This window comes from Mus pahari, chromosome 4 (assembly GCF_900095145.1).
Source record: "Mus pahari chromosome 4, PAHARI_EIJ_v1.1, whole genome shotgun sequence".
NCBI classification, from domain to species: Eukaryota; Metazoa; Chordata; class Mammalia; order Rodentia; family Muridae; genus Mus; species Mus pahari.
Window position 1 is genome coordinate 96,672,717 of NC_034593.1, and position 23,599 is coordinate 96,696,315.

Consider the following 23,599-nt stretch of genomic DNA (forward strand, 5'->3'; position numbering starts at 1 on the left):
TAATAGTTGATATTAATTCATTATAGATTTTTATACACCTTCATTAATGTTATGCCATTGAAAATGCAATAAAATTGTAATGCTATCTTACTGATCTATTCTTGAATTGCTTTGTCAACACCATTGTAAAACCAATGAAAAGGTAATAACACCATAAGATTAAGAGTAGTTAAATAAATAGCTTTCAGCTTTCCAAGACTAGCAATACAAAAAAAAAAAAAAAAAAAAAAAAACCCTCAATCAAATTTGCCCTTGACTTTATAATGTTTCAACAGGTTCTCAGAAATGTTTGTAAAAGCTTTTCAATTTCATGTTAACTTATGTTCAATAGTTCACATTAATGTCAGCTCAATCACATGACTAAAATAATTCCTTTCAGCTCTTGAAATAAAGAGCAAATTGCAGCTCATCCAGGGCCTTACAACAGAGTAGTTCACAGGAGACACATGAGGACACAAATTACAGGAATTCTTTAGAAATCTTTAAAACATCCTTTGTCAAATCCATTTGGAGAAAAACCCTGGTGACAGCATTATAGTACTGTTTTTAGTGTTCCCCTTGCCAGAAAAATGTACGCTCAGTGGTGCTCTTGAAACCATTCTATTGTCTCTACTCAGTGTTGAGCGTTGAGAAGATTCACATCTGCAAATGAATAATTGCTACATACCAGGAGCCTTCATGGCCTATCTCATCATTAACTGCATCTCATCTATGATTAGAGGTGACTGTGCCTGCTTTTCAATAAATTAGCCAGAATCAGAAAATGCCATGCAGGTGTCCCTGCGCCTGCTTATTTTCTCTCATGTGCAGAGGCTCATGAAGAATGCAGTGTGCCTACTTAAAATGCTTGGTCTAATACTGTGACCTGGCTTGGCATATTTGCTGACAGGATTTTCATCTTCCCTGAACAGAAATGATTAAAAAAAAAAAATCACTCTGTCGTGTGAGAATATAGACTGCTAGGCCATTCTGAGGGACATACACTCAAGAGCCCTCTTTGCCTCAGTCAGGACCCAGATCTGCATCTAATTTTGTAATAACACACAGAGTCTTTCTTTGAAAAAAAAAATCATACAAATTCAGGTGGATCCATTTACAATCTTGGCATTGAAGTAAAATCCAGTAACTCCTTCATCATAGTCTATCATGCTTGAATTGGTGCTTCATAATCATTTTTCTGCTGCTGTGCTATTTCAACAGCATTTCTCCTGTAGCAACGTAACATGGAGAGTGAAATTACAAATATGAATACATAGACGTCTACGGTTTGAGGATGTGGACTTCTCAGTGTGAATGCCGTTTCTACATCTTCCTACCTATATCTTGTCACTATAATACTTGGTGTTATACATGTGCCTTTCTCACCCTGGGATCAGATTCTCCACCTGTGAAATGGCACAGTAGGAATACTGCCTGCCTTGCAGGACTGTGGCAGGCTATTATGTCTATCTGGTGCCTGTTCACGGTAACAACTCTCTTCCCAAGTATTTTCTGAGGGGTAACAATGGCTGACAGAGAGTATAAAGATCTCAAAAGATGTAACGTGTAAGCATGGATTAGAATATTTCATTCACCAGTAAGATAAAAGCAAACTAGTAGGAATATCCAGCAAACTAGAGCATAGGCAGCTAGCATGAGCAGAGGACTGTATGTAAGTGATACCTGCTCAGGTCAGCACAGGGTGCAGGGCTGCTGCTGGCATAGGTCAAGAGCAGGCTGCATCACAGCAATGCCCAAAACAATGTGATCAACTCTAGGTTCACAAAATAGCTCTGCTACATCGTGGAGAATGAAATACATGAAAGAAACTGAAAACAGGAAGTCTTTTATGAAGCCATTCACATAGCCTAAACGGGGCCATGGTAGTGAAGGGGGAGAGGTAAGGACAGAGTTGACAGGAACTTGGAGGCAACATGAAAAGCACTTGCTGACAAACTGGACACAGGAGCACTTGAAGGAAGTGGGGATGACTCCGTATCCAGAACTGAGAAAGAAAAACAGGAAGAGAAGCAAGTTGGGGAGGAACGATAATGAGTTGGGTGCTATAAATAATAAGTCTGGGTTTATCTGCAGGAAGAAAATCAAGTCGGGGGGTTGAAGCACATTTCTGGCATTCAGGATAGGCTCATTCAGGGTGGTAGGGAAATGGAAAAATAGAGAAATGGAAAGAAAGTAGAATTTTTAAAAAAAAGAAAGAAAGAATATTGCATATCTGCATGGTCTAGCTATTTCCAGACCTGGATGGATGCCAATCCAAAACAACCCTTCAATACTAACAGGCTTGCCCCTGTACCAGCATGCCTATATATTCACCTCTCACCTTTTCTTTCTTCTATTAAGTATACATTAAGCATGCAATACGTGCCAAGAACTGCTCAAGATTTGAAAGACACAAACAGTGAAAACTCAAAACCCTGCCTTTGGAGTTTCTGTCTTTGTGCAAGAGACAGTTGTCAATAGGCAAACAACCAAATAAACACAAAACAGATCTGCGCAGGACAGGACTTGTCAACAGCCTATCATGGGGTAGGTTCTGAAGGTCTTACCATTCCCCCAAGGTCATAGCTAGATCCTTAGCTAAGATAATGGTAGCTGGGGATAGGAGGCTTGTAAGGTCTCACTTCTCTCTCCCTGATAATGGTCACTGGGAAAGAAACCTTATTTTCAGTACTGTCACCACTGATGGAGAATCCATAATCTTGTACATAATCTCCCATAAAAATCAGAGAGAGAGAGAGAGAGAGAGAGAGAGAGAGAGAGAGAGAGAGAGAGAGGCAGAGAGACCGAGAGACCCATGAACCTAGAATGGAGACTAGATGGAGGAAGAAGAGAATTTGGGGGAGTGGGAAGATAGGATAAGGGAAGTGAGTATGATTTTTTTAAATACAATATGTAGTATATAAAATTATAATGAAATCTATTGTTATATATAACTAATACATGTAAATAAAAACACAAAATATAATCTCAGTAAATTAATCCAAGGAGGAGGGGAAGCAGATTAACAGAGCACAGATGGAAGAGAGGGGAAAGAGTATTTGTTTAAAATCGGGCAGGAGTGGCGAGGGAAGGCATTCTTTACTTTTTACATGAAGAACTAGTGTTCTGGAGAAAGTCATGTGAAAATCTGGAGAAAGAGCATTTGAGGGATGATAGGGCAGAGAAAGAATGAAGACTGATATAGACATTAACTTGATGTGGTTCAGAATCACCATGGCCCTGCCTGGCTTCAATGGGCTGAATGGCTACAGGTTATCCTATGCTATTTCTGTACTTCCCTGTATTGTTAACTAAAAGCATTGAATTCTTATATTGTTAACTAAAGGCACAGACCTAGAGCCTTTCTTCTGAATTCTGTGTAAACTGAATTCTCAATAAGGGACAGGTCTGTGTATTTAAAGTTGGTAAAGCACAACACCTAGTATGTGGGTAAGTGTTCTTTCTCCATTCTTGTATCTATAAATGGGGGTTAGGATAGTTCCTAATCCTTTCACATCCTCAGATACTTCAGAGCTACTCCCAGATGTTGCTTCCCATCTGGTGAGCAAATGCAAAGTTATTTCTATTCCTGCTATGGGCAGTCAGAAGCCAAACCTATATGTAGAGCAAATAGAAAGGCTAAATGCCAAGACTCACTTGCTGCTTGCAAACCTGATAGTTTTACTTAGACTTGAATATTGGGGACTGAAATGCAAAGCAATCCTGCACAGGCTCTGAGAAGCTGTTTGCTTTGCCACAGTTCTACACTTAAACATTATAATAATAATATTATTATTATCTCACAGGGGTGTCATGAGGATTAATGAGACATTATCAAATCACTTTGAGCTACTCCCCTGGGGGTACTAAATAAATGGTATGTGTCCCCCTGAAGTGCCACTTTTGACATTGATTTGTTGCAATGGGTTCTGCTGTCCAACAGGGCTGGAACGCACCCACCAGCTTGTTTCCTATAGGCGAACGAGTAGCCATCAAAAGGCACTGGTTTTCAGTTCAAATAAATATGAATTGAAAGAGAGCAGTTGGCAATCAGAGGGAAATAGGCTGCTCTTAGAAATCCAGTATTTATCAAGTGCTCACGGTAATCAGCATGGTGTTTCCCAGTGTAATATAATACTGCAAACACTAGATTTGGGAATGATCCAACATTTTAGGACCAGCCCTGTCACTAACCAGCTATGTGAGCTAAACTGCTAAACTTCTCTAGGTCTCAATTCTAAAATAAGGGCTGTCCTAATGAGGCCATCAAGGTCTTCCAGACAAAGCAAATGGATGAAAGGAGTGGGAACAGGCATTCTGAAGGAGAGATACTTCACAGCAGGGAGAAACGTGTGACCATCCATCACGGGACCATCCTCTGCTCTCATCTGCTTTGCTTTTGATTAATATTAATTTCAGAATTAATTCCTGCAAAAGGAAGAATAAATCATCTTCCAAGTCAGACATAGAAGTGCAGGAAACATTCAGTCTTTAAAAATAGGGTCTTTGCCACTCAGCAAGTTCTCCGTGCAACACTCCGTCTTTCTCAATCTTAGATTTACATATATAAATAACAGCTCCTCAACTGCTCCCCTAATCACTGGTTAGAACAAGAAGCTGACCATCGCACAACAGATTGCTCTGAAACTGAGGAATTTAAATGGTTTTCCAGGTTTCTTCATCTGACAATAGATTCTACTCTCTGCAGTGCCCAGCACTCAGATGGGCATTCGGATGGTTGTAAAGAGGAACATGAAGGAATGATAAAACAAAAACAAACAAACAAACAAAAGAAAACCTGGTGCTTGTTATAACCCCAAATGCTGCTCTAGAAACCTGTAGGGTGATTGGACTGCTGGCTCAGCTCCCTGTCGCTCCCCATCCCAGGAATCACAATAGGGTCCTGAGCTCAAAAGAAGAAATATCTCCCCAGAGCAGACAGAAATAAATACAAAGTGTCAGCATCACTTGTTGCAGAATTCAGTACAACAATCAAACGTTGAGTTCCCATGATTTCCAAGTTGCTAACAACAGAAGTTGGGTAAGTCCTCTTTTATCACAGAGTTTAGTAGTTGGGAGAGGTGGTAAGAAAAACATGACTACAGATCACTCTTACATCAAATTGAATTTTCAGCTAACTTCATGGAATGAGTGTATGTCTAGACAATAGTTCCTCTTTTGCAAGCGATTGTAATGATTCAAGGGGAAAACAAACAGAATTTTGTAACTCTGGTACTTATACTTGGGGTTGCTAAATGTCTGGGAACAGAAACTATGTTTAAAGCAACCAGCACAATTTGGAGAAACAGTTTAAGGGGGATAATATTTTCTGTAGGCCCACATCAAGCAAGAGAGGCACAATCTGCAAAAATAAAGGCTTTCCCACATTAACAGCTAAAACACACTTCCTCAAGTTCCCTACTGCAAGGGCAGGTATTGTTGTGTTAATTAAACTCTAGGTATCAGGTCTGTTCATCACACAGTAAGGTGTGGTGAATTTTCTTTACCATTCCCCGGCTAATTTTTCCCACTGCCATCGCTAATCCCAACCAGAAACTTGCCCCTGATTCTGCCCACACTGAGCTAACCATTATAAAAATGAGGTCTCCAGATGCCTTTAAGGACCCTCTTTTTAGACTGCTGGGAAGGCTTCAAACCCTGTGTTACCCATTAACCCATTGCTTCCTGTCCAAAAATATCGTTTACAGCACCTACACCGAGGTTTTAGTATTATTATACCCTCCTAAATCCGGATGCTGGCCCCAGACTATCCGATCCTGCACCAGCCCAGACAACCTAGCCTGCCCCTCCTTCCAAAACATTCAGGGTCAGGACGCCTGGCCCCTCCTGGCCCTCATGCCTCCTTTGCTTGGGACTTTTTGTTACCTACTCTAGTGGAACTTGCCCTTCCTTGCAAAGTGTTAAGGGCCAGGAGGCCTCCCTTCGACGGATGAGGTGTGGTCCTTGCGTGGGTCTAACAGCCCTGAGATTAGGTCTCGACCACGCGCGGGAAGGGAACGCGCGCTGACCAGGAGCGAGCAAGCAGAGCCCAGGAACGAGGTCAGGCGGCCTGGTTCCTCCAAGGCCAGTGTGGCTGGGTAGGGGTTCCGAGGAGTCTAGGGAGTGGGGTGCAAGTTGGAGGCGATCCAGTGACAAAGAAGGTCGGGGAACAAGGGTGGCAAGCGGGAAGCAGAGCGCGCGCGCGCGGTGGGCGGGAAACCCGGGGGCGGCGGCAGAGAGGCGGGCGCGCGCCCCGCAGGGAGGGGTGCGGAGGAAGGAGGAGGAGGCGTCTGGACCGTGCAGCCCCGCGGGCCGCGCCAGCCCCAGACAGAGCCTCGCGGCAGCCGCAGCAACAGGCGGCGGGGCCGGGCTCCTGGGGCAGAGGCGGCGGTGGGGCGGGGAGCGACTCGGGGCCGGCCGCCGCCAGCAGGGAAGGAGAGCACCGCCGCCTCCCGCGCTCGACCGCCGCAGCCCTCCACCCACCACCGCGCCCACCCTGCGCTGGACCCCGCGGGCGGCGGCGCGCGCATCCTGCAGAGCCCCGGCCACGCCGAGCTGCCGCCAGACATGACCGTGGTGCCCGGGGACCACCTGCTGGAGCCAGAGGCGGCGGGAGGCGGTGGCGGGGACCCGCCTCAGGGAGGCTGTGGCAGTGGCGGCGGCGGCGGCGGCGGCGGCGGCGACCGCTACGAGCCACTGCCACCCGCGTTGCCCGCCGCGGGCGAGCAGGATTGCTGCGGCGAGCGTGTGGTCATCAACATCTCCGGGCTGCGCTTCGAGACGCAGCTCAAGACCCTCTGCCAGTTTCCCGAGACGCTGCTGGGCGACCCCAAGCGGCGCATGCGGTACTTCGACCCGCTCCGCAATGAGTACTTCTTCGACCGCAACCGACCCAGCTTCGACGCCATCCTCTACTACTACCAGTCCGGGGGCCGCATCCGCCGGCCGGTCAACGTGCCCATCGACATCTTCTCCGAGGAGATCCGCTTCTACCAGCTGGGTGAGGAGGCCATGGAAAAGTTCCGTGAGGATGAGGGCTTCCTGCGGGAGGAGGAGCGACCCCTGCCCCGCCGTGACTTCCAGCGCCAGGTGTGGCTGCTCTTCGAATACCCCGAGAGCTCCGGGCCGGCCCGAGGCATTGCCATCGTGTCAGTGCTGGTCATTCTCATCTCCATTGTCATCTTCTGTTTGGAGACGCTACCCGAGTTTCGTGATGAGAAAGACTATCCTGCTTCCCCGTCGCAGGACGTGTTTGAGGCTGCCAACAACAGCACGTCGGGGACCCCCTCTGGAGCCTCCAGCTTCTCGGATCCCTTCTTCGTGGTGGAGACCCTGTGCATTATCTGGTTCTCCTTTGAGCTGCTGGTGCGGTTCTTTGCTTGCCCCAGTAAAGCCACCTTCTCCAGAAACATCATGAACCTGATAGACATTGTGGCCATCATCCCTTATTTTATCACTCTGGGCACTGAGCTGGCTGAGCGACAGGGTAATGGGCAGCAGGCCATGTCGCTGGCCATCCTGAGAGTCATCCGCCTAGTAAGGGTTTTCCGCATCTTCAAGCTCTCCCGCCATTCTAAGGGGCTGCAGATCCTAGGACAGACGCTGAAGGCTTCCATGAGGGAGCTGGGGCTGCTTATCTTCTTCCTCTTTATTGGGGTCATCCTTTTTTCCAGTGCAGTCTACTTTGCTGAGGCAGACGACCCTTCTTCGGGTTTTAACAGTATCCCGGATGCCTTCTGGTGGGCAGTGGTAACCATGACAACTGTTGGTTATGGTGATATGCACCCAGTGACCATAGGAGGCAAGATTGTGGGCTCTCTTTGTGCCATCGCAGGTGTCTTGACGATTGCATTGCCGGTTCCTGTGATTGTTTCCAACTTCAACTACTTCTATCACCGGGAGACAGAAGGGGAAGAGCAAGCCCAGTACATGCACGTGGGCAGTTGCCAGCACCTCTCCTCTTCAGCCGAGGAGCTCCGAAAAGCCCGGAGTAACTCCACTCTGAGTAAGTCGGAGTATATGGTGATCGAAGAGGGGGGTATGAACCATAGCGCCTTCCCGCAGACCCCCTTCAAAACGGGAAACTCCACGGCCACTTGCACCACGAACAATAACCCCAACTCCTGTGTCAACATCAAGAAGATATTCACTGATGTCTAATATATGATATGGTTGCCATTCTGTGCCCAGTATTGTGTGGAACATGCCCCCCTGGTCTGTGTATGCCCTTGATTTATACATTTCAAGATCATTCATCAAGGAAAGTACAAGAAGTGGGGAAGCACACTTCATTCTCCCTCTCCCTATTGCTTCATACTGAAACAGGTGCCTGTTTTTGCAAGTGGGCTGCATTCTCTCAGCTCTTTTTTTCTCTCTCCCTGTCTCTTAATTTTGTGACCAACAAACTTACATTAAGCGTGGTTTCTTGTGCGAGCCCCATCCTGAGAGGAAGTGAAACTATAGAGTCAGAGTAACTGTTTAACCTCAAAATCAAAAGACTTGTTTCTTTACTAAGTAAAGGAGGCGGAACCTAAATGAAGCTCCTTCTGGTGGACTTTTCAATATTATTTCCGGACTGGTTAGTGTAACTACCTAACCTCTGGATATGTGTGTGGAAAGTCTAACTAGAGTGTTGACGTGTAAGCCCACTATACATTTATTTTGTTTTTGACTGGTCTTTCAGTTTGAATCTCTCCTCTAAGAATTTCAGGTTCACAATAATTTTGAACCAAAAGGGAAATGCCCCGAATGTCCTGATCTGGCTATTAACTCTTTGAAGTTTGCAAAGCATTTTGAAAACATTAGACACAGATTCCAATGAAGTTGTGAGTTCATGCCCCAGTCAATATCTTTGAAAGTCTAGAAACTCATTTTCAGTGCTGCCGGGAGAAACAACAGAAATTCCTGATGCATCTGAGAGATAAGCTTCTGCAGTATCACAGGAAGATTAAAGTGGCAGACACCCCTTCCAGCGGAAGTTACTAATTCGGACTTGACTGATGCAGTTCCCATAGCAACCCGTGTTTCCTGGGAAACCCGAAAAAGGTTGTCATGGCATCTTTTGCTCTCTAGCCCCACCCCCACCCCAGGCCCTGCTGTTTCTACAGTAACCTTTCCACATGGTTCCTACTTACATGATTTCATAAGAAAAAAAAAATCACTATTTGAATAAACCACACAAATTAAGTGTAAGACTATATAGAGGTGAAATGAATCACAAAATGATTTTTTACATTTTATATAAATCATTGCTGTTATCCCATAATGACTGGATCAAAAAGGAAATTATCATCTTTGGAATGTTACCTGTAAGGCATGATAAATGTCAGTTGTTTGGTAACAATGTTTAAAGATGGTTCTGTACAGTTCTTTCACTAAGAAATGGCAAGCCAACAGATAAAATGAAAACAGCAATATAGACATGGTCTGTATGTAAGCAAGTGAGAGTCAGTGTACCCAAAGTCTTACTACAAGATATCTTCAGATTTCCTCAATTAAAAAGAAAAAAAGAAAAAGAAAAACATCCAGATCCCACTACAGGACTGTCACCATCACAGCACTGGAAAAGCAAAATCAACCTCAAATAGATGGAGGATGCACAATTTAATGAGTGGATTACAATCAATGAAAAGGAGGTTCAGGAAATAATCAGACTTGAAAGAACACCTGCAAGCTACAGCCACATGCTGAGAGCTGCCAGCAGACAGACAGAATCAGGTGAGCACTGTCCTGTGTGATCCCTACCGGTAGTCTATTGTGCAGGGAACCAGGGACATTTCTGTTCACAACTAGGTTTATATTTGCAAAGCAGACAGTTTTATTTTATATTACATGCCTGTTGCCTTTAGAAAGATTAAGAAATTCTTCCCATTTTCCCCATGTTTCTGGTTATCTTTTGGTTTCCATGTTTATGGCAAAGGGATGTAGAAAATTCCCCTCTGAACAGCCTTCTCCCAAGCTGAACTGAAAAGTATTCCATTTCTTTAACCAACCCTCTTGGCTTCTGAACAATTTGTTTCCCCCTTTAAAATGAATAAAAGGCAAGTCCTACAACTGCTAGGTTACTATCCCAGTTTAATTTACATAATTACTTAGTATAAGTGGTATCATTCCTGAAGCAAATGCTTAAAATTGAAATATGGTTAACATTTTATTTCAACAGTCTTTTTGCTTTATGTGTGTTGTGTGAATTATGCACAACTGCTTTTTGGGATTTAATGACACATAAGTAGTCTGTCCCTCTAAAGTACATGACAGTAACCTCTTTTAAAGCTCATAAAATCATTTCAGGTAATCTTTCATAACCCTACCTAATATACGCACATACTGGAAAGAGTGGGAACTATTAATGGAAACTATAACAAGAAAGATAAAGGGAATACACAAAAAATAGAGGCAACAATTTATGTTTACCTAGTTTCTGTTTGTTCTTTGTGTCTAAATAGGATTTTTACCTACTCTCCTTTGCTTGTATGACCTTTGAACATTAATCTACATTTTGATGTAAAAGTTGATATTCTTGGTAGAAAGATGTTTCTTTCATGACCCATTTTGATTTTAAACACATTATAGCAATCTCATAAAAGACCTTAACATAAAGGTAACAATTTTATTCCCACTTAGAAATGTAGACACCTTGATTAATTCAATAAATCAGTAAAGTTAGACATTTTTTTTAATGCTTCTTAAATAAGATGAGTTTAAAGGAGACCTTTTGTTTTCTTAACCAGAGGAAATAGCCCAGGTTCTGAGTCATAGCTTTCAGGTGATGTAACTGCTTCCAGTCGCCATATTGGAAACTCCTTAAAGGTTATAGGTTCTGTGTTTTAATTTAGGTATGGTTGATGTTTTAGGTACAGAGAGTGGTACCTGTGTCAGGTGAATGCTGCCGCCTTACATTAGTGTTTGCAGGCTTTTACTGAAGTTGCTGAAAGAAGCTATTCTGCAGTCATACAGCAAGGTTTGGCTCTGGTTTCTGCTGAATGACCTTGAGAACATTGCATAACTTCTCTGTTCCTTAGTTTCTTTTTCTTGTGGTATAAAAATAATGAATAGTACTTCATACGTTTGTTGTATTAAATAAGTTCATGATATACACCAAATTAAGAGACTACACTATTTTGTGGTTAATTATACTTATTAACATTGTATAATTAATACAAAGCTTTATGAACAAGAAATCAGTAATGTTTTCCTATTTCCTTTCTGTGATAACACAATTACCATTTATTAAGGAGCAATAATGTTCTGGACACTTGTCAGTTCTGCAAGGTAGGTACCATTAACTTCATTTTAAGGAAGATGAAAACTAGATAACAGAAGTTAAAGTGACTCCCTATGACTTCAAGCTAGTGAAATACCCAGCCAGAACTAAAAGTTAGGTCATTATGAATCTAAAACCATGCTACTTTTATTGGGTGTCTTGAAAGATAAAATAAATCCCTTGTGCTTTTACATTTAACTTCAGTCCATATTACTAACCAATATGTAAAAACCTATTCTCTTCAGCACACTGAAAATTAACCCTTTCTTAATAATAAGATGTGTATAACTAGGAGACTCAAAGCTAAGTTATTTGCCAGAGATTGACTTCCCTGATAACCAAAGATTCTCACATAATTGATGTGTCTGGATTCAACCTTAGAAAGCATAATCAGTCATATTAGGTATACCTGCCAGGATAAGGGGATTTCTCCGTTTTTATATGAATTTCCTGGTTGTATGTGTTTTAATTGGCCATGTGATAAAGAGCATTATGTAAATTGTTAGGCTTTTCATTTCCTGTACTTTGCTTAGGTTACTAAGGAACCATGCCAGAAATCAATGTAAACATTTTAATTCCTGCACGAAAGTAAGAATTGCTTACAACAGGGTAGAAAGCAGGCAATTTTCAGGTCACTGAAACTTGTGACACTAGTGGCTCACCTAGTCACTCCATTTGTCATTAGGAGACAGATCAAAAACCATTAGGACATAATTTTGTCATGTGTACCAACAGTAGCCCCTTGACCAAGATACTAAATCTTTTATAACATGACAATGGATAGTGATTTGGGCTTAGAATAACGTGCTAATGAATCTACATTTGCCAGTAACCATTAGCTTTGCCAGCGACAGGCTGTTGAACATAACTGAACATCTTGAGTGTTGAAATGAGATTCTTGTGAGTTCTGTGGCTGGATGAACGCAGCTCATCAGCACCTTTGGGAGGTTGTCTGTGCCCCCCAGCTAGTGATCCAGAGAAAACCATGGAAGTCAATGCTTGCTATTCCTTTTTCTATATGGTGTTTTAAACTCATATCATGCCAAATTCAAATATGGCAACAAAACCATAGACACCTACATGAAAAAGAAAGTGTTATTTCTAAGCTTCTAAACAGAACTGATGAATACGCACTGAAAAAGAAATTTAAGGTTGTGGTTTATATAAAACTTATTCACATGTTTGTCATATAACACACCCAAGCAACAGCTTGGTGTACAGCATGTAACTACAGCAGGTATGACATACATGGCATATGTATAGCACATATATGCGAAAAGCTTACTCATTGAGAGTCATAGCTATATTTTCTACACATTTAAAATTTTCAACATTCTCTGCAGCAGTTTCAAGCCCTTTCCACCTCTCAGCTGTGAATAGAAGTGATAACCACTCCAAGTAAGAAGTGCAGAGAGGCATATGCCCCCCAGTCTGAAGACTAACGGAAACCCTGAGATAGAGGTGAGAAGTTCTAGACCTGGAAGAAGCTATTTAGGGATTGAGTCTCATGGTGGGACTTTTTTTTCCTTTCTGTTTGGTAATGCTCCCTTTCAACTAAGGAAGATAGAATTACTGGTTTGTAGGATTTCCTGTTTTGCTGAGGCAAGTAAATGTGTGTGTGTGTGTGTGTGTGTGTGTGTGTGTGTGTGTGTGTGTGTGTGTTCAGTTCATTTTCATTTGTTTTTATACACCTTCTGTGAGTATATTTATCTTTGAGGAAAAATAAATCAGAGAGAGTTTTTTCTTTAAAAAAGAAGAAGGAGAAGGAGAAGAAGAAGGGAAAGCTATATATACAAAGGCTAAACCCTATTTAACAAGTTTTTCACATCCTAGTCAGGGTTATGTGGCATTTGATAATAGTATTCATCGCATACTCATTCTCAAATTGCAAATACAGTCTCATGATTTCAACTTGTTAGAAGGTTTACGGCTGTTTGTCTTGGTTTTTAATGATGTTGTGGTCTAATTTTGTCTTCCAAACTGCTAAGAAAACACATTTACAAAGAAGTGTTTCCATGCTCACCCTCCCTCTTCTTCCTTCCTTCTTCTCTTTACCTCTCCACGCATCTCCATCAGATGCATTCTCCTTGCACTTCAGAATTTGTACCATCAGCCATCATTTGCATTTCAAGGGAGACCAGGAAAAGAGGTTCCAGCATTTCCTTGAGTGCCATATTGGAATTTCTGTTGAGATCCCTACAAACTTTTTACTAAGAAAGTTATGGTCAAACCCATCATTGTTCCTCCCCTGGATTTTTATTGACAGTCCTAATTAGCAACCCAGCTATTCTTTTTCTTGACTCTGTTCTTAGCATGGAACCCTCAATAAACCTTTCTTTCTTTTCTTTTCTTTTCTTTTCTTTTTTTTTTTTTTGTTGTTGTTTTGTTTTGTTATTTGTTTTTTTTTGTTTTGTTTTTTTTTGGTTTTTTTTTGTTGTTGTTGGTTGGTTGGTTGGTTGGTTGGCTTGGCTTGGCTTGGTTTTTTGAGATAAGGTTTCTCTGTGTGGTCCTGACTGTCCTGTAAGTCACTGTAGACTAGGCTGGCCTTGAATTCAGGATCAGCCTGCCTCCCAAAGGCTAGGATTAAAGGCCTGTGCCTCCACTACCCTGCAATTTTATTTATTCTTCTCTCATACAATAAATCCTGACTACAGCCTGCCCTCCCTCCACTCCTCCCAACCACCCTCACATCTCATCTCTCCCCATATCCACTGTTCTTCCATTTCCCTTAAGAAAAAAAGCAGATTTCCCACAGAAACACCACATGGCAAGATGTACTAAGACTAGGCACCTCCCCTCATATCAAGGCTGGATGAGTTAACCCAGTAGGAGGGAAAGTATCTCAAGAGCAGGCAGAAGAATCAGAGACAACTCCATTCCCATAGTTAAAAGTCCCACAAAACCCCAAGCGAAACAACCACAATGTATATGCAGAGGACCCAGCATCAACCCATGCAGGGTCTATGACTGTTGCTTTGGTCTCTGTGAGCACCTATGAGCCCTGCTTAGTTGATTCTGTGGGCCCTGTTTTCCTGCTTCCTCAACCCCTCTGGCTCCTACATCTTCCTTTTTTTTCTGAGGTTCCTGCTTTTGTTTTTTGGCTTTGTTGGTTTGGTTTGGTTTGGTTTTTCACTTTGGTTGGTCGATTGGTTGCCTAGTTGGTTAAATGGATGGATGGGAAGGCGTCCAGTTAATATAACATTCTTCAAATTCTTACAAGGAACAACAATATGAACTAACCAGTACCCCCAGAGCTCCCTGGAACTAAACCACNAGTCAAAGAAAACACATGGTGGGACTCATGTCTCTAGCTGCATATGTTGCAGGGGATGGCCTAATCGGTCATCAATGGGAGGAGAGACCCTTGGTCTTGTGAAGATTCTATGCCCCAGTATAGGGGAATGTCAGGGCCAGGAAGCAGGAGTGGGTGAGTTGGGGAGCAGGGGGGTGGGGGAGGGGATAGGGGATTTTTGGAGAGGAAACTAGGAAAGGGGATAGCATTTGAAATGTAAATGAAGGAAATATCTAATAAAAATATTAAAAATTTATTTTAAAAAAGAAAGAAATTTTAAAAAAGAAAGAAATTCTACCCAAATTGTAAAGATGGATTCCCTTAATATAAATAACTTAACTGTGGATATCATCAAGGGTGCTTGGAACTTAGAATGCTTCCCAGAGACCATGGTTCCTACATAGTAGCTAATAAAGAACTTGTTATAAATATTACTCCTCATACATGTTTGCATAGCCCAAGTAGTACAGAAAATCCCAACAAACGAATGATTTCCCAGAGGACTTCATCTTTTTATTAAGCAAAGATGCTGCCATGATTTCAGATGCATTCTCTTTTGCAGGAAGTGGAATTCTCCTTATTTGAATAGAAATACTTCTCTATACCCCTTTTGAATTTTCTCTATTCTTGGTTTCCCAAGCAAACCAAACCAGTGCGTGACCTGAGTGTCTCCTCTGCATATCTAGGTGGTGCCATTTTCTCACTAAGTGTGTCATCAAATGAAACTCAACATATGTGTTTGGATTTACATATGTAGACCAGCAGAATGTGAAAACTCCTTTTAGCAGCTTGACAAATAAGCCTACATGAGGCAGAGTACTCTATTCTGACAATATTGTCAATCTTCTTAAAGAAATAGCAGAAAACAAAAATATAGAAATGAATACTTTAACTTTTATTTTTTCATGCTTTTGTTTTAATTGTGTGTGTGTATTTACAGGTAGGTGGTGTGTCCCACAATACCAGTGTGAAGGTCATAAGACAGCTAACTTTCAGGAGTTGGTTCTCGTTCTCTGACATATGAGTTGTAGGACTCAATCTCCTGTCGTCAGGCTTGGTGGCAAGTGTCTTCGCCCACTGATCCATCTTGCTAGTAGCCATCTGTCAGATTTCTAAATGGCCACATTTACTGGGTAGATAAAACTAAAGACAAACAATTTCACCCAGAAAAACTGTACTTTAATTGCTTTATCTCTAGATTATATAGATCTTTTAGCTACAAGTATTTTTACTGATTTGAGCAGAACAGTTTACTGTGCTATGTAAAATTTAGATATTTTACTTACAGGGTTAGATCTGTGAATTTTAGATATGTATTAGTAGTGGACTTAAATATTCCTGATATTTCTCAAAGTAGCATTAGATTTCACAGGCTCATTTTCCAATGATTTTCCAGGGTTTTTTTTTTTTTGACAATGTTCATGTCATTAATATTTTTAACTTTAAGAACTGTTTGCTTAAACCTTTTGTTGCTTGTCAAGAGTTCATAACTTCCAAGACTTCAATCGGGTAACTGTAAAAAACAAAGCACTAAATTGTTCTAGACTTTGGACTTAGTATCATTTAGCTGGTAGAACTTTGGAACTTACTGGAAATGTAGCCAATTTTAAGTCCTTTAATAGATGTTAAAATACAGACACATTGTGAGAATAGAGAAAAATCTACATTTTTTTTTTAGAATGACTTTGGCCCTCTCATCAAATACACATTGTTCTGTAAGCTGACTCTATATTTCTTTCATTTGGGGCTTGAGAGAGTTATGAGTTGCTTCTTTGCAGATGAATAATTATTAAACTTTGACCATCTTTGTCGCCCTTTTGAGTAGGTGTCTTTAATTACAGGTCATCATTTTCTGCAATACCTCCTGTACCTTTTTATATAAATGATTTCGTGTTTTTCTTTTCAACCCCCTTCTTATCCACTAACATAAGCATCCTTATTACTATCCAGATATCAACTGTTGTTGTTGTTCCTATAGAATTACAACTTTATCCACTTTTGTAACCTATTAGGTTGTTGTATGTAGTGTGTGTGTGTGTGTGTGTGTGTGTGTGTGTGTGTGTGTGTGTGTGTGTGTGTTTGTATGGGTACATGTGTATGTATGCAGGTGCATGTACACATGTGTGCATATACATATAGAGACCAGAGGTCAATCTTAGGTGTTATTCCTCAGGAGTTATCCACCTTGTTTTATTAGATAGGACCTCTCAGTGGCCCAGGGCTTACCAAGCAGACTAGACTGGCTAGACAACCAGCTGCAGGGTCTCCACTTGTCTCTACCTCCCCAGGATGGGTTTACAGGCACACACCATCACACCCGGGCCTTAAGTAGATCCTGGTGATCAACCATAGTTCCTCATGCTTGCACAGCAAATGTTTTACCAACTGAGCCATTCCCTAAGCCTCCATGCCATGTTATTCTTATTCAGTAATTCCAAAGACCTTGACAGGAAGTTATAAAAGTTAGGTCCGGGTTCTTCCTCCCAGCCCTATGCTCCCAGAAGTAAGACTCAGACTCAAAATAGATTTACAAATACCTTGGCCATATAGATAGGCTCTACTCAAACTAGATCATAACTTATATAACCCAATATTTTAATCTACACTCTGCCACATGGCTGGTTAGCTGTGCATGCATCAGGTACCATGCATCCATCTCATCACATCTCTCAGGAGAATCTCCCATGCCAGGCTCTATCCCAGAATTCTTTCTGCTTCCTGGATGTGCCACCTATTTCCTGCCTAAGCCATATGCCATAGGCTTTTTAACTGACAAGTGATGCATCTGTACAAGACACAAGGTATTCTCTCTGCAAGATGTCACAGATATGTAAGTTCTAGAACACAAAGCCCAGTCACTTTTACTAAAGGTTATAACAGTACCAAAGCAAGCAGAGCTGACTAGAACCATCCGAAGCAAGACAAACAGGCTTCAGGGGCACCAAGAAAGAGATAGGTACTTAGGTTCTAAAATAGAGGCCAGATCATTCCTGTTACTAGCATTTTCTTCCTAATGACAATAATTAGATCATTGGAGTTTTCATATTTTCATAATAAAAACTAAGCATATTTTGAATATACTCCTACTTTTTTACTCAAGAAAAATAGTGTAAAGAAAGTATGTCTTTGGTCAGTATGATCAAGTGTAATCCATACCAAGAAGAAAAAATGTTTCTGCAGATTACCCAGCTCGCAGTAGGCTTCAGTTTGCAGCTTTATAAGTGAACAGTCCTCCCTCCAGAAACATGGTGAAATTCCACATCTTCATCTTTGGATATTTGCTCGAGGTTTAGAGACATCTGCTAAGGCCAGCAGTGTATCTGAGAAACCATCTTCTCTATGAATCTGATCGATAGTGTTCACACATTCAACCTAGGTTTAGCAGTCTTTGTTTCTGTCCTTGTGAGTTTCCTTTGTATTTCAGACTAAGCAAATTTTTTTACGACATAACCAATTTTAATGGACCCTTTGTGTATTCACTCAACATACATATAGTGAATACCCAACAGTGTGTCAGACACTGCAAAAAGCAGCAGGAACTGACCCTTGTTACATAAAATGTCTACTGTGTACCACACTCCATTCTAGATTCTGGGTAAAACTGGAAACCATACTGTTGCTAGATACTAAATTTTTACAAGTTAATCTCTGCATTTCTAAGAATTTTTCGGGTGGTGGGGTGAGTCACCAAGCTTGTAGCTTTTATTTCCTGTTCTTCACAACCCCTGATGATGTAGTTTTTGTCTTAATTCTTTAAAGTGATACATAACTGTGCATAGTCATATTTTAAGGATAAGTAGATTTGTAATGAAAAGCTAGGCCCTAACACTCATTCCACAGCTTTCTCCCCACCCCTTCCCCTTTCTCTCCCATCCTTTCTCTGTGTCTCCTTCTCCCTCTCCCATCTCCTCACCCCACTCCTTCCATGTAGCAAGCACCTCACTAAGGACGGAACTTCTGTTCAGTTCAGAGAGTTCTCATTTTAGCTTACCATGGTAGGAGATAGAATCAGCAAGGACGCCTTTGGAAACCACTGAGAAGATAATACATTTTTCTAACAATCACTTGAAACTTGTCAGATGACCTTGAAGACCAAGGGTATTTTTTCTAAAGCACTCTATCATACTGGCATAGATTAGATCCTGGGTTGTTATTAATGGAAAAATTACAACTTGCATAATCTGAAACTTTACAATTTGTAGTTTGAAGTCATTCAAGATATAGTCTACAATATTTTTAAATGGTATTTCTTTAACTTGACAGGTAACAGTAAGCGAACTCGAAGTTTGAATATTAATGAATGGAACTTTTCATTAACATAAATTCTGTAATTTTAAATGCTAAATAGGCTGCAAATTATTGAGTCTTCTCTATCCAACAGGCCCCTCAAGAGCCCTGCATAAGGAACTGCAGCGTGACCCTCACGTGACCCTCACCAGAAGGATGCTCAGTTTCAGGCTGCGTGGATGAGAGTGCAGTGGCAGTTACAGACTTCCGTCTCAGTTAATATTTAGAGATACATCTCCAATTGATGCTTCACATGAAGGAAAGAACTCAAAGCTGGAGGGTACTCTTCATATGATGAGTGGTACAAATGAAATTGAGCAGGAGATAAAGAGGAACATTAAAATTTAAAGATAATAATAATAGTAAATGTTAAGGTATCATGTCAACCTATCGACATTCTGGTAGAGTCAAATCGTCCAAAAGCAATCATCAGTGTCACAGATAAAGATAGCCTAGTGTGTGTTTCTAGCAAGCCAACTATTGTAGTATTTTTTTCATTGAGGTACTGGACTGTATTTAATTGTGGGATATGTTTCTGTAGTCTATGTTCTGGATTATGTTTAACTTTATCTGTGAGGGTGTGAATATACCAAAGGCTTTCATTGGTAGATGAGCCCATTCACACAAATAAGTGAAGTCAACACTGTGCCCAGATGAATGGTATTAAAAATAGACTTGCCTAAAAGAAATGTGCCTTGCTTGATGAAACATTCTTTTATTTTTTAATTCAAAATAATAGATTTACAAGTTAGATTTTAGGTAGGTTTTAGTTGACCTCAATTTTACAAGAATATATTAGTACTTATTCTATGTTTAAGTTGTCTGTGTTACCTAAATTTTAATATTTAGTTATATCTAGACAGTTCCTATATATTAAATTCTATTTTATTTTCACAGGATGTTTGGTATGGTGAGACAAAGTACATTCTTAAAGATATATATAATATCTCATTTGATGTTTATAACTTTTTCTTCAAAATTATATGTGTAAAAGATTCTTTGACTCATTTTCTATTTTTATATTCTTTTAGAAGTGGAACTCTTTTTCAATGTAAAAAAAAAAAAAGGCAAATTTTTAGTTGGAAAAGAGACTTGGGAAGTCGTGAAGATGGCTTCCCATTTGGGAACATTTAACTTTTGTGCCATTATTGTATTTACTGTGACATCTCAGCAGAATGGTAGCTATTTGTATATTATTTCATAAGCCTTATGGAAAGTCAAACTGTGAACATTTAATATGTATACTACTTTACTAGTTTCAGTAGTTTCTTATCAAAATATTCCTGAATAAGTGAATGAAAAGTAATGAGTACTTTTGGAAGCTTAACTACTATAGAAATATAGCAGTCTCAAGGCCAGGATTTATGATGACCTACAAAAAAATACACTGATGAATTTCTTTATCTATAAGACGCTTAACTAAAAACCAGTTCATCCAGTAACTCCAAAATAGGCAGAAATACAATCCAGGTAACTTTCTTTGAGGCAATGTCTAAATTGGATTTTTAATAATTTCCTGGTAATTTCTTCATGCTCAAAATTTGGAGGTCGTATCACTATAGTTTTGGTGAAGATAAATGGATAACAACTATCTTTGATTTGAGTGACATGAACCTCCAATTGAGATGGATTACGTGATTAATCCCTTAAAGTGTGGGTATAACCACCACCTTGTTTTTGGTAACGTTCACTCATGCAGTAGAGATACTAGCATGGGGAATAGTCAGCCCTTGGCAATCATCTGCCTCCTTATAATGATGGTTACAGCCTGGTTGGCAGAAAAGCAATCCTGGTAGATGGAAAAAAATAGGGGTTCTTAAACTTTCAGGGTTTTTTGTTTTGTTTTGTTTTGTTTTTGGTAAGGATCAGTAAGTGTTGCAAAGTTATGCAATGACACGACTCTAAGCAATGTAATATATGTAATAGTAGATCTGTTTTATGATTATAGGCTACAGTTTCAAATAAAGACAAAACCTGGAATTTTACCCACCCACACCAAAGAAAAGCACAGAACAGTATCAGATGCATAACATACCAAAACATTCACACCAGGAGCAGTACAAAATAGCACAGGTTTAGGTTACAGGATCCTGGCGTTCTTACCCACTGCCTACCTCTGGGACCCCAGCTAAGTCACTAACATTGCCAGACTTTAGTGTCTTGGATTACAGAGTGTGTGCACCAGGTTCAGCAGACTCAAAAGCCCTCTCCAGTGACCAAATCCTATTATATACATTTCTTTAAAAATGCTTTGAAGAATACTTACATAGGAAGATTTTTGATACATTTCTAAAGAATAACTCGAAATAAGATTTGAACCTTGAAAGTGTATGAATATGTTCCATTCTTCAAATTGTAAGAAGGGGAAATAGGATTCCTTCTCCTCTAAGATCTTTCACTCAGCTATAATAGGATCATGAAAAAAAAAATGAAGCTGAGGATCTCTCTGCAGAAGGGAAGCAGATTAATTAAATAGCTAATGAGGTGGGCTAGATATTGGTGACATTAATTGGATGTTAAGGTGATTTGCAAAGTGTACATCAAATGCTGACACAGTTCCAGAACTTTATTGCACATTGTGAGAGTAAAAGTGGGAAAGTGTGGGGAAAGACCGGAGAACGGAAGTGTTTGCCTTATGGTCTCTGTATTCTCTTTACACATGGGAGCTTTGGCAGGGATCTGCACTACAGCGCTGGATCTACCAATCACTCATCTGTCCCGGGAAAATCCCTTTAACTTTGCAGAACTCCCATTTCTTAATCCTTAAAGGGAACAGTTTAATTTAGAATTTGATAGTCTTCATCTTTCTTTTCATCTCTTAATAATCTGTGGCATTTCAAGATTCTTAAAATACAGCCATCCAGACATATATGCGTTGTTCCCCCCATCAGTCACGAGGATATCGCAGAGGTCTCAAGTAACTGAATCGATTACAAACTCAAACATTTATTTTTTCTAACACTGCTATTTGACCTCAACAAGACCAGAAATACTTTGACCTCATTTTCATTCTGATATGGATGAATTATTAAAATTTGCCATTTTATCTTTTAATGCTGGGTTCATCCAACAAACAAATGTCTTCTCAAGTTAGTCTGCACACTTTTTGTAATTTAATAATAATATTGTACATACCAATGAACTATAACTGACAGGGTACAATTCTGTCACATTTCAAAGTTAATGCCCTTTTGGTCATAGAAGCTATAATACAAAAGAATATTCATAAAATTTTGTGAATTTTTAAATACACAGGAGGCCTGATAGAGCCATGCTGTAGTTAGTCTTGCTCAGGAGTGAGAAAACCATTCAGGGATAACCCAAACACTTCTGTTTGGCATTAGTGAACAAATGGAGAAAGAAGGGTTGTATCTTTTGCACAACAAGGGTAACAGGTGACGGTACCCATGAAAACGGAAGTATTTTTTGGTGGCTGGTTTTAATATAGGAAGACATAGGTTAGAAGAATGCCAGAATTCAGACACTAGAAAAATTATTAAAGTGGTAGCGGTCCATTGAATAACACAGAAATATTTTGTCATATTGAGATTATATGTCCAGAAAGTTAGTCTCATATCCCTCCCATTCATAAAAGGGGCCACGTTTCAGAATGCCTCTGTCACAATAGGAGATGTATATTTTGACTAGTGGAGCAGTTAGCTAAAGCATTTAATCTGATATTTAGTTTTGTGAATCTGAATTTTCATCTTAGGTGTAACTTAGTGTCTTGCATATGTGATAGTATCTGTGATCATGAGAACTTGTTTCATGAATTCTTTTGAAGTTGAAAACTGTGCTAAGTGGTGATTCCAGCATACTGTGTTAATACTGTATCTGACAACCATTTGTGAACTGAATACACTAAACAATCCATAGTGTTTCTCTTCTGGTAAATTTATTCTGTGGTGTGATCATTTTGTGCTGGGAGGGTGGGGGTGGGGAAGGTTAAGTATTTAGTTTACTTAAAATATCAAAGTGTTTTTTAAATGCCATACAATTGTGTGGCAATAAACCAAATAGAAAATGCTCTTTTTTCAACTGTGAGAGAACTGTGTAGACTACTTTGGGGCTACCCCATAAATGCTGTCATTTGTGTTTTTAAAAAACATATATATTATATATACATATATATATATATACCATACAATATATACCACATACAAAGGAAAGCAAACAGTGCATGTAGTGTTTCTTGGAGTCTACGTGTGTTTTATTTACATAGACTACTTATACATTGCAAAGATCATCAAAATGTTCTATATAAATTTCTAAAACACTCTTCACATGAATAACTAATATCATCTAAAGCTAAGAGATTGAATTAATCAAGGTTTTGAGGAATCAAATATCTTAACTAATGTGCCCGTAGTGGCTCTAAATGTCATTCTTTTTACACTTTTCATCCTGGCATGTACCCTATCACTGCCGTTGTACTTCAAACTGAAACTTTAAAAGATGTGTTGAAATTTTCAGGTTTTAATGGAAAGGAGTCATTGGGGTTGTTAGATCTTTTTAGATAACTTCCAGACTGTATCTACCTACATGGAATACCCAAAAGTACATACTAAGTTCCCACACCCAAACTGCACACCCTTATACTCATTTAATGCCATCATGCTAAACTAAAAATATGTTTCTTCAACTATCTCTTTCACTTGCTTTTCAAAAATCTCAAAAATCCCATTGTAACAACTAATTTCTGAACAGTCTTTTTAAAGCAGCTAGAAAATTTGCAGCCGTTCTGATTCAGAGGGGAAAAGCTAGGCTCTCACAGCAAT

At 40.2% G+C, this 23,599-nt stretch overlaps 1 protein-coding gene and 1 long non-coding RNA gene across 4 annotated transcripts in view; one reads left to right on the forward strand and one right to left on the reverse strand.

The window, feature by feature from the left end:
• Positions 1-23,599, reverse strand: part of LOC110320489 — a 152,364-nt gene that overhangs the window by 92,624 nt on the left and 36,141 nt on the right. The window lies entirely within an intron of this gene.
• Kcna3 (potassium voltage-gated channel subfamily A member 3) lies at positions 6,302-22,778 on the forward strand. Of its 3 annotated transcripts, none has more exons than XM_029537802.1 (3): positions 6,302-9,696; positions 12,586-12,703; positions 18,916-19,579. In XM_029537802.1, exon 1 carries the CDS (start codon positions 6,547-6,549, stop codon positions 8,137-8,139), a length of 1,593 nt encoding a protein of 530 aa, XP_029393662.1. In that variant the 5' UTR covers positions 6,302-6,546; the 3' UTR covers positions 8,140-9,696; positions 12,586-12,703; positions 18,916-19,579. The 3 variants fall into 3 exon arrangements, with proteins under 3 accessions (XP_029393662.1, XP_029393663.1, XP_021052191.1); XM_029537803.1 differs by having other exon boundaries at positions 12,589-12,703; XM_021196532.2 differs by lacking the exon at positions 12,586-12,703 and having other exon boundaries at positions 18,916-22,778.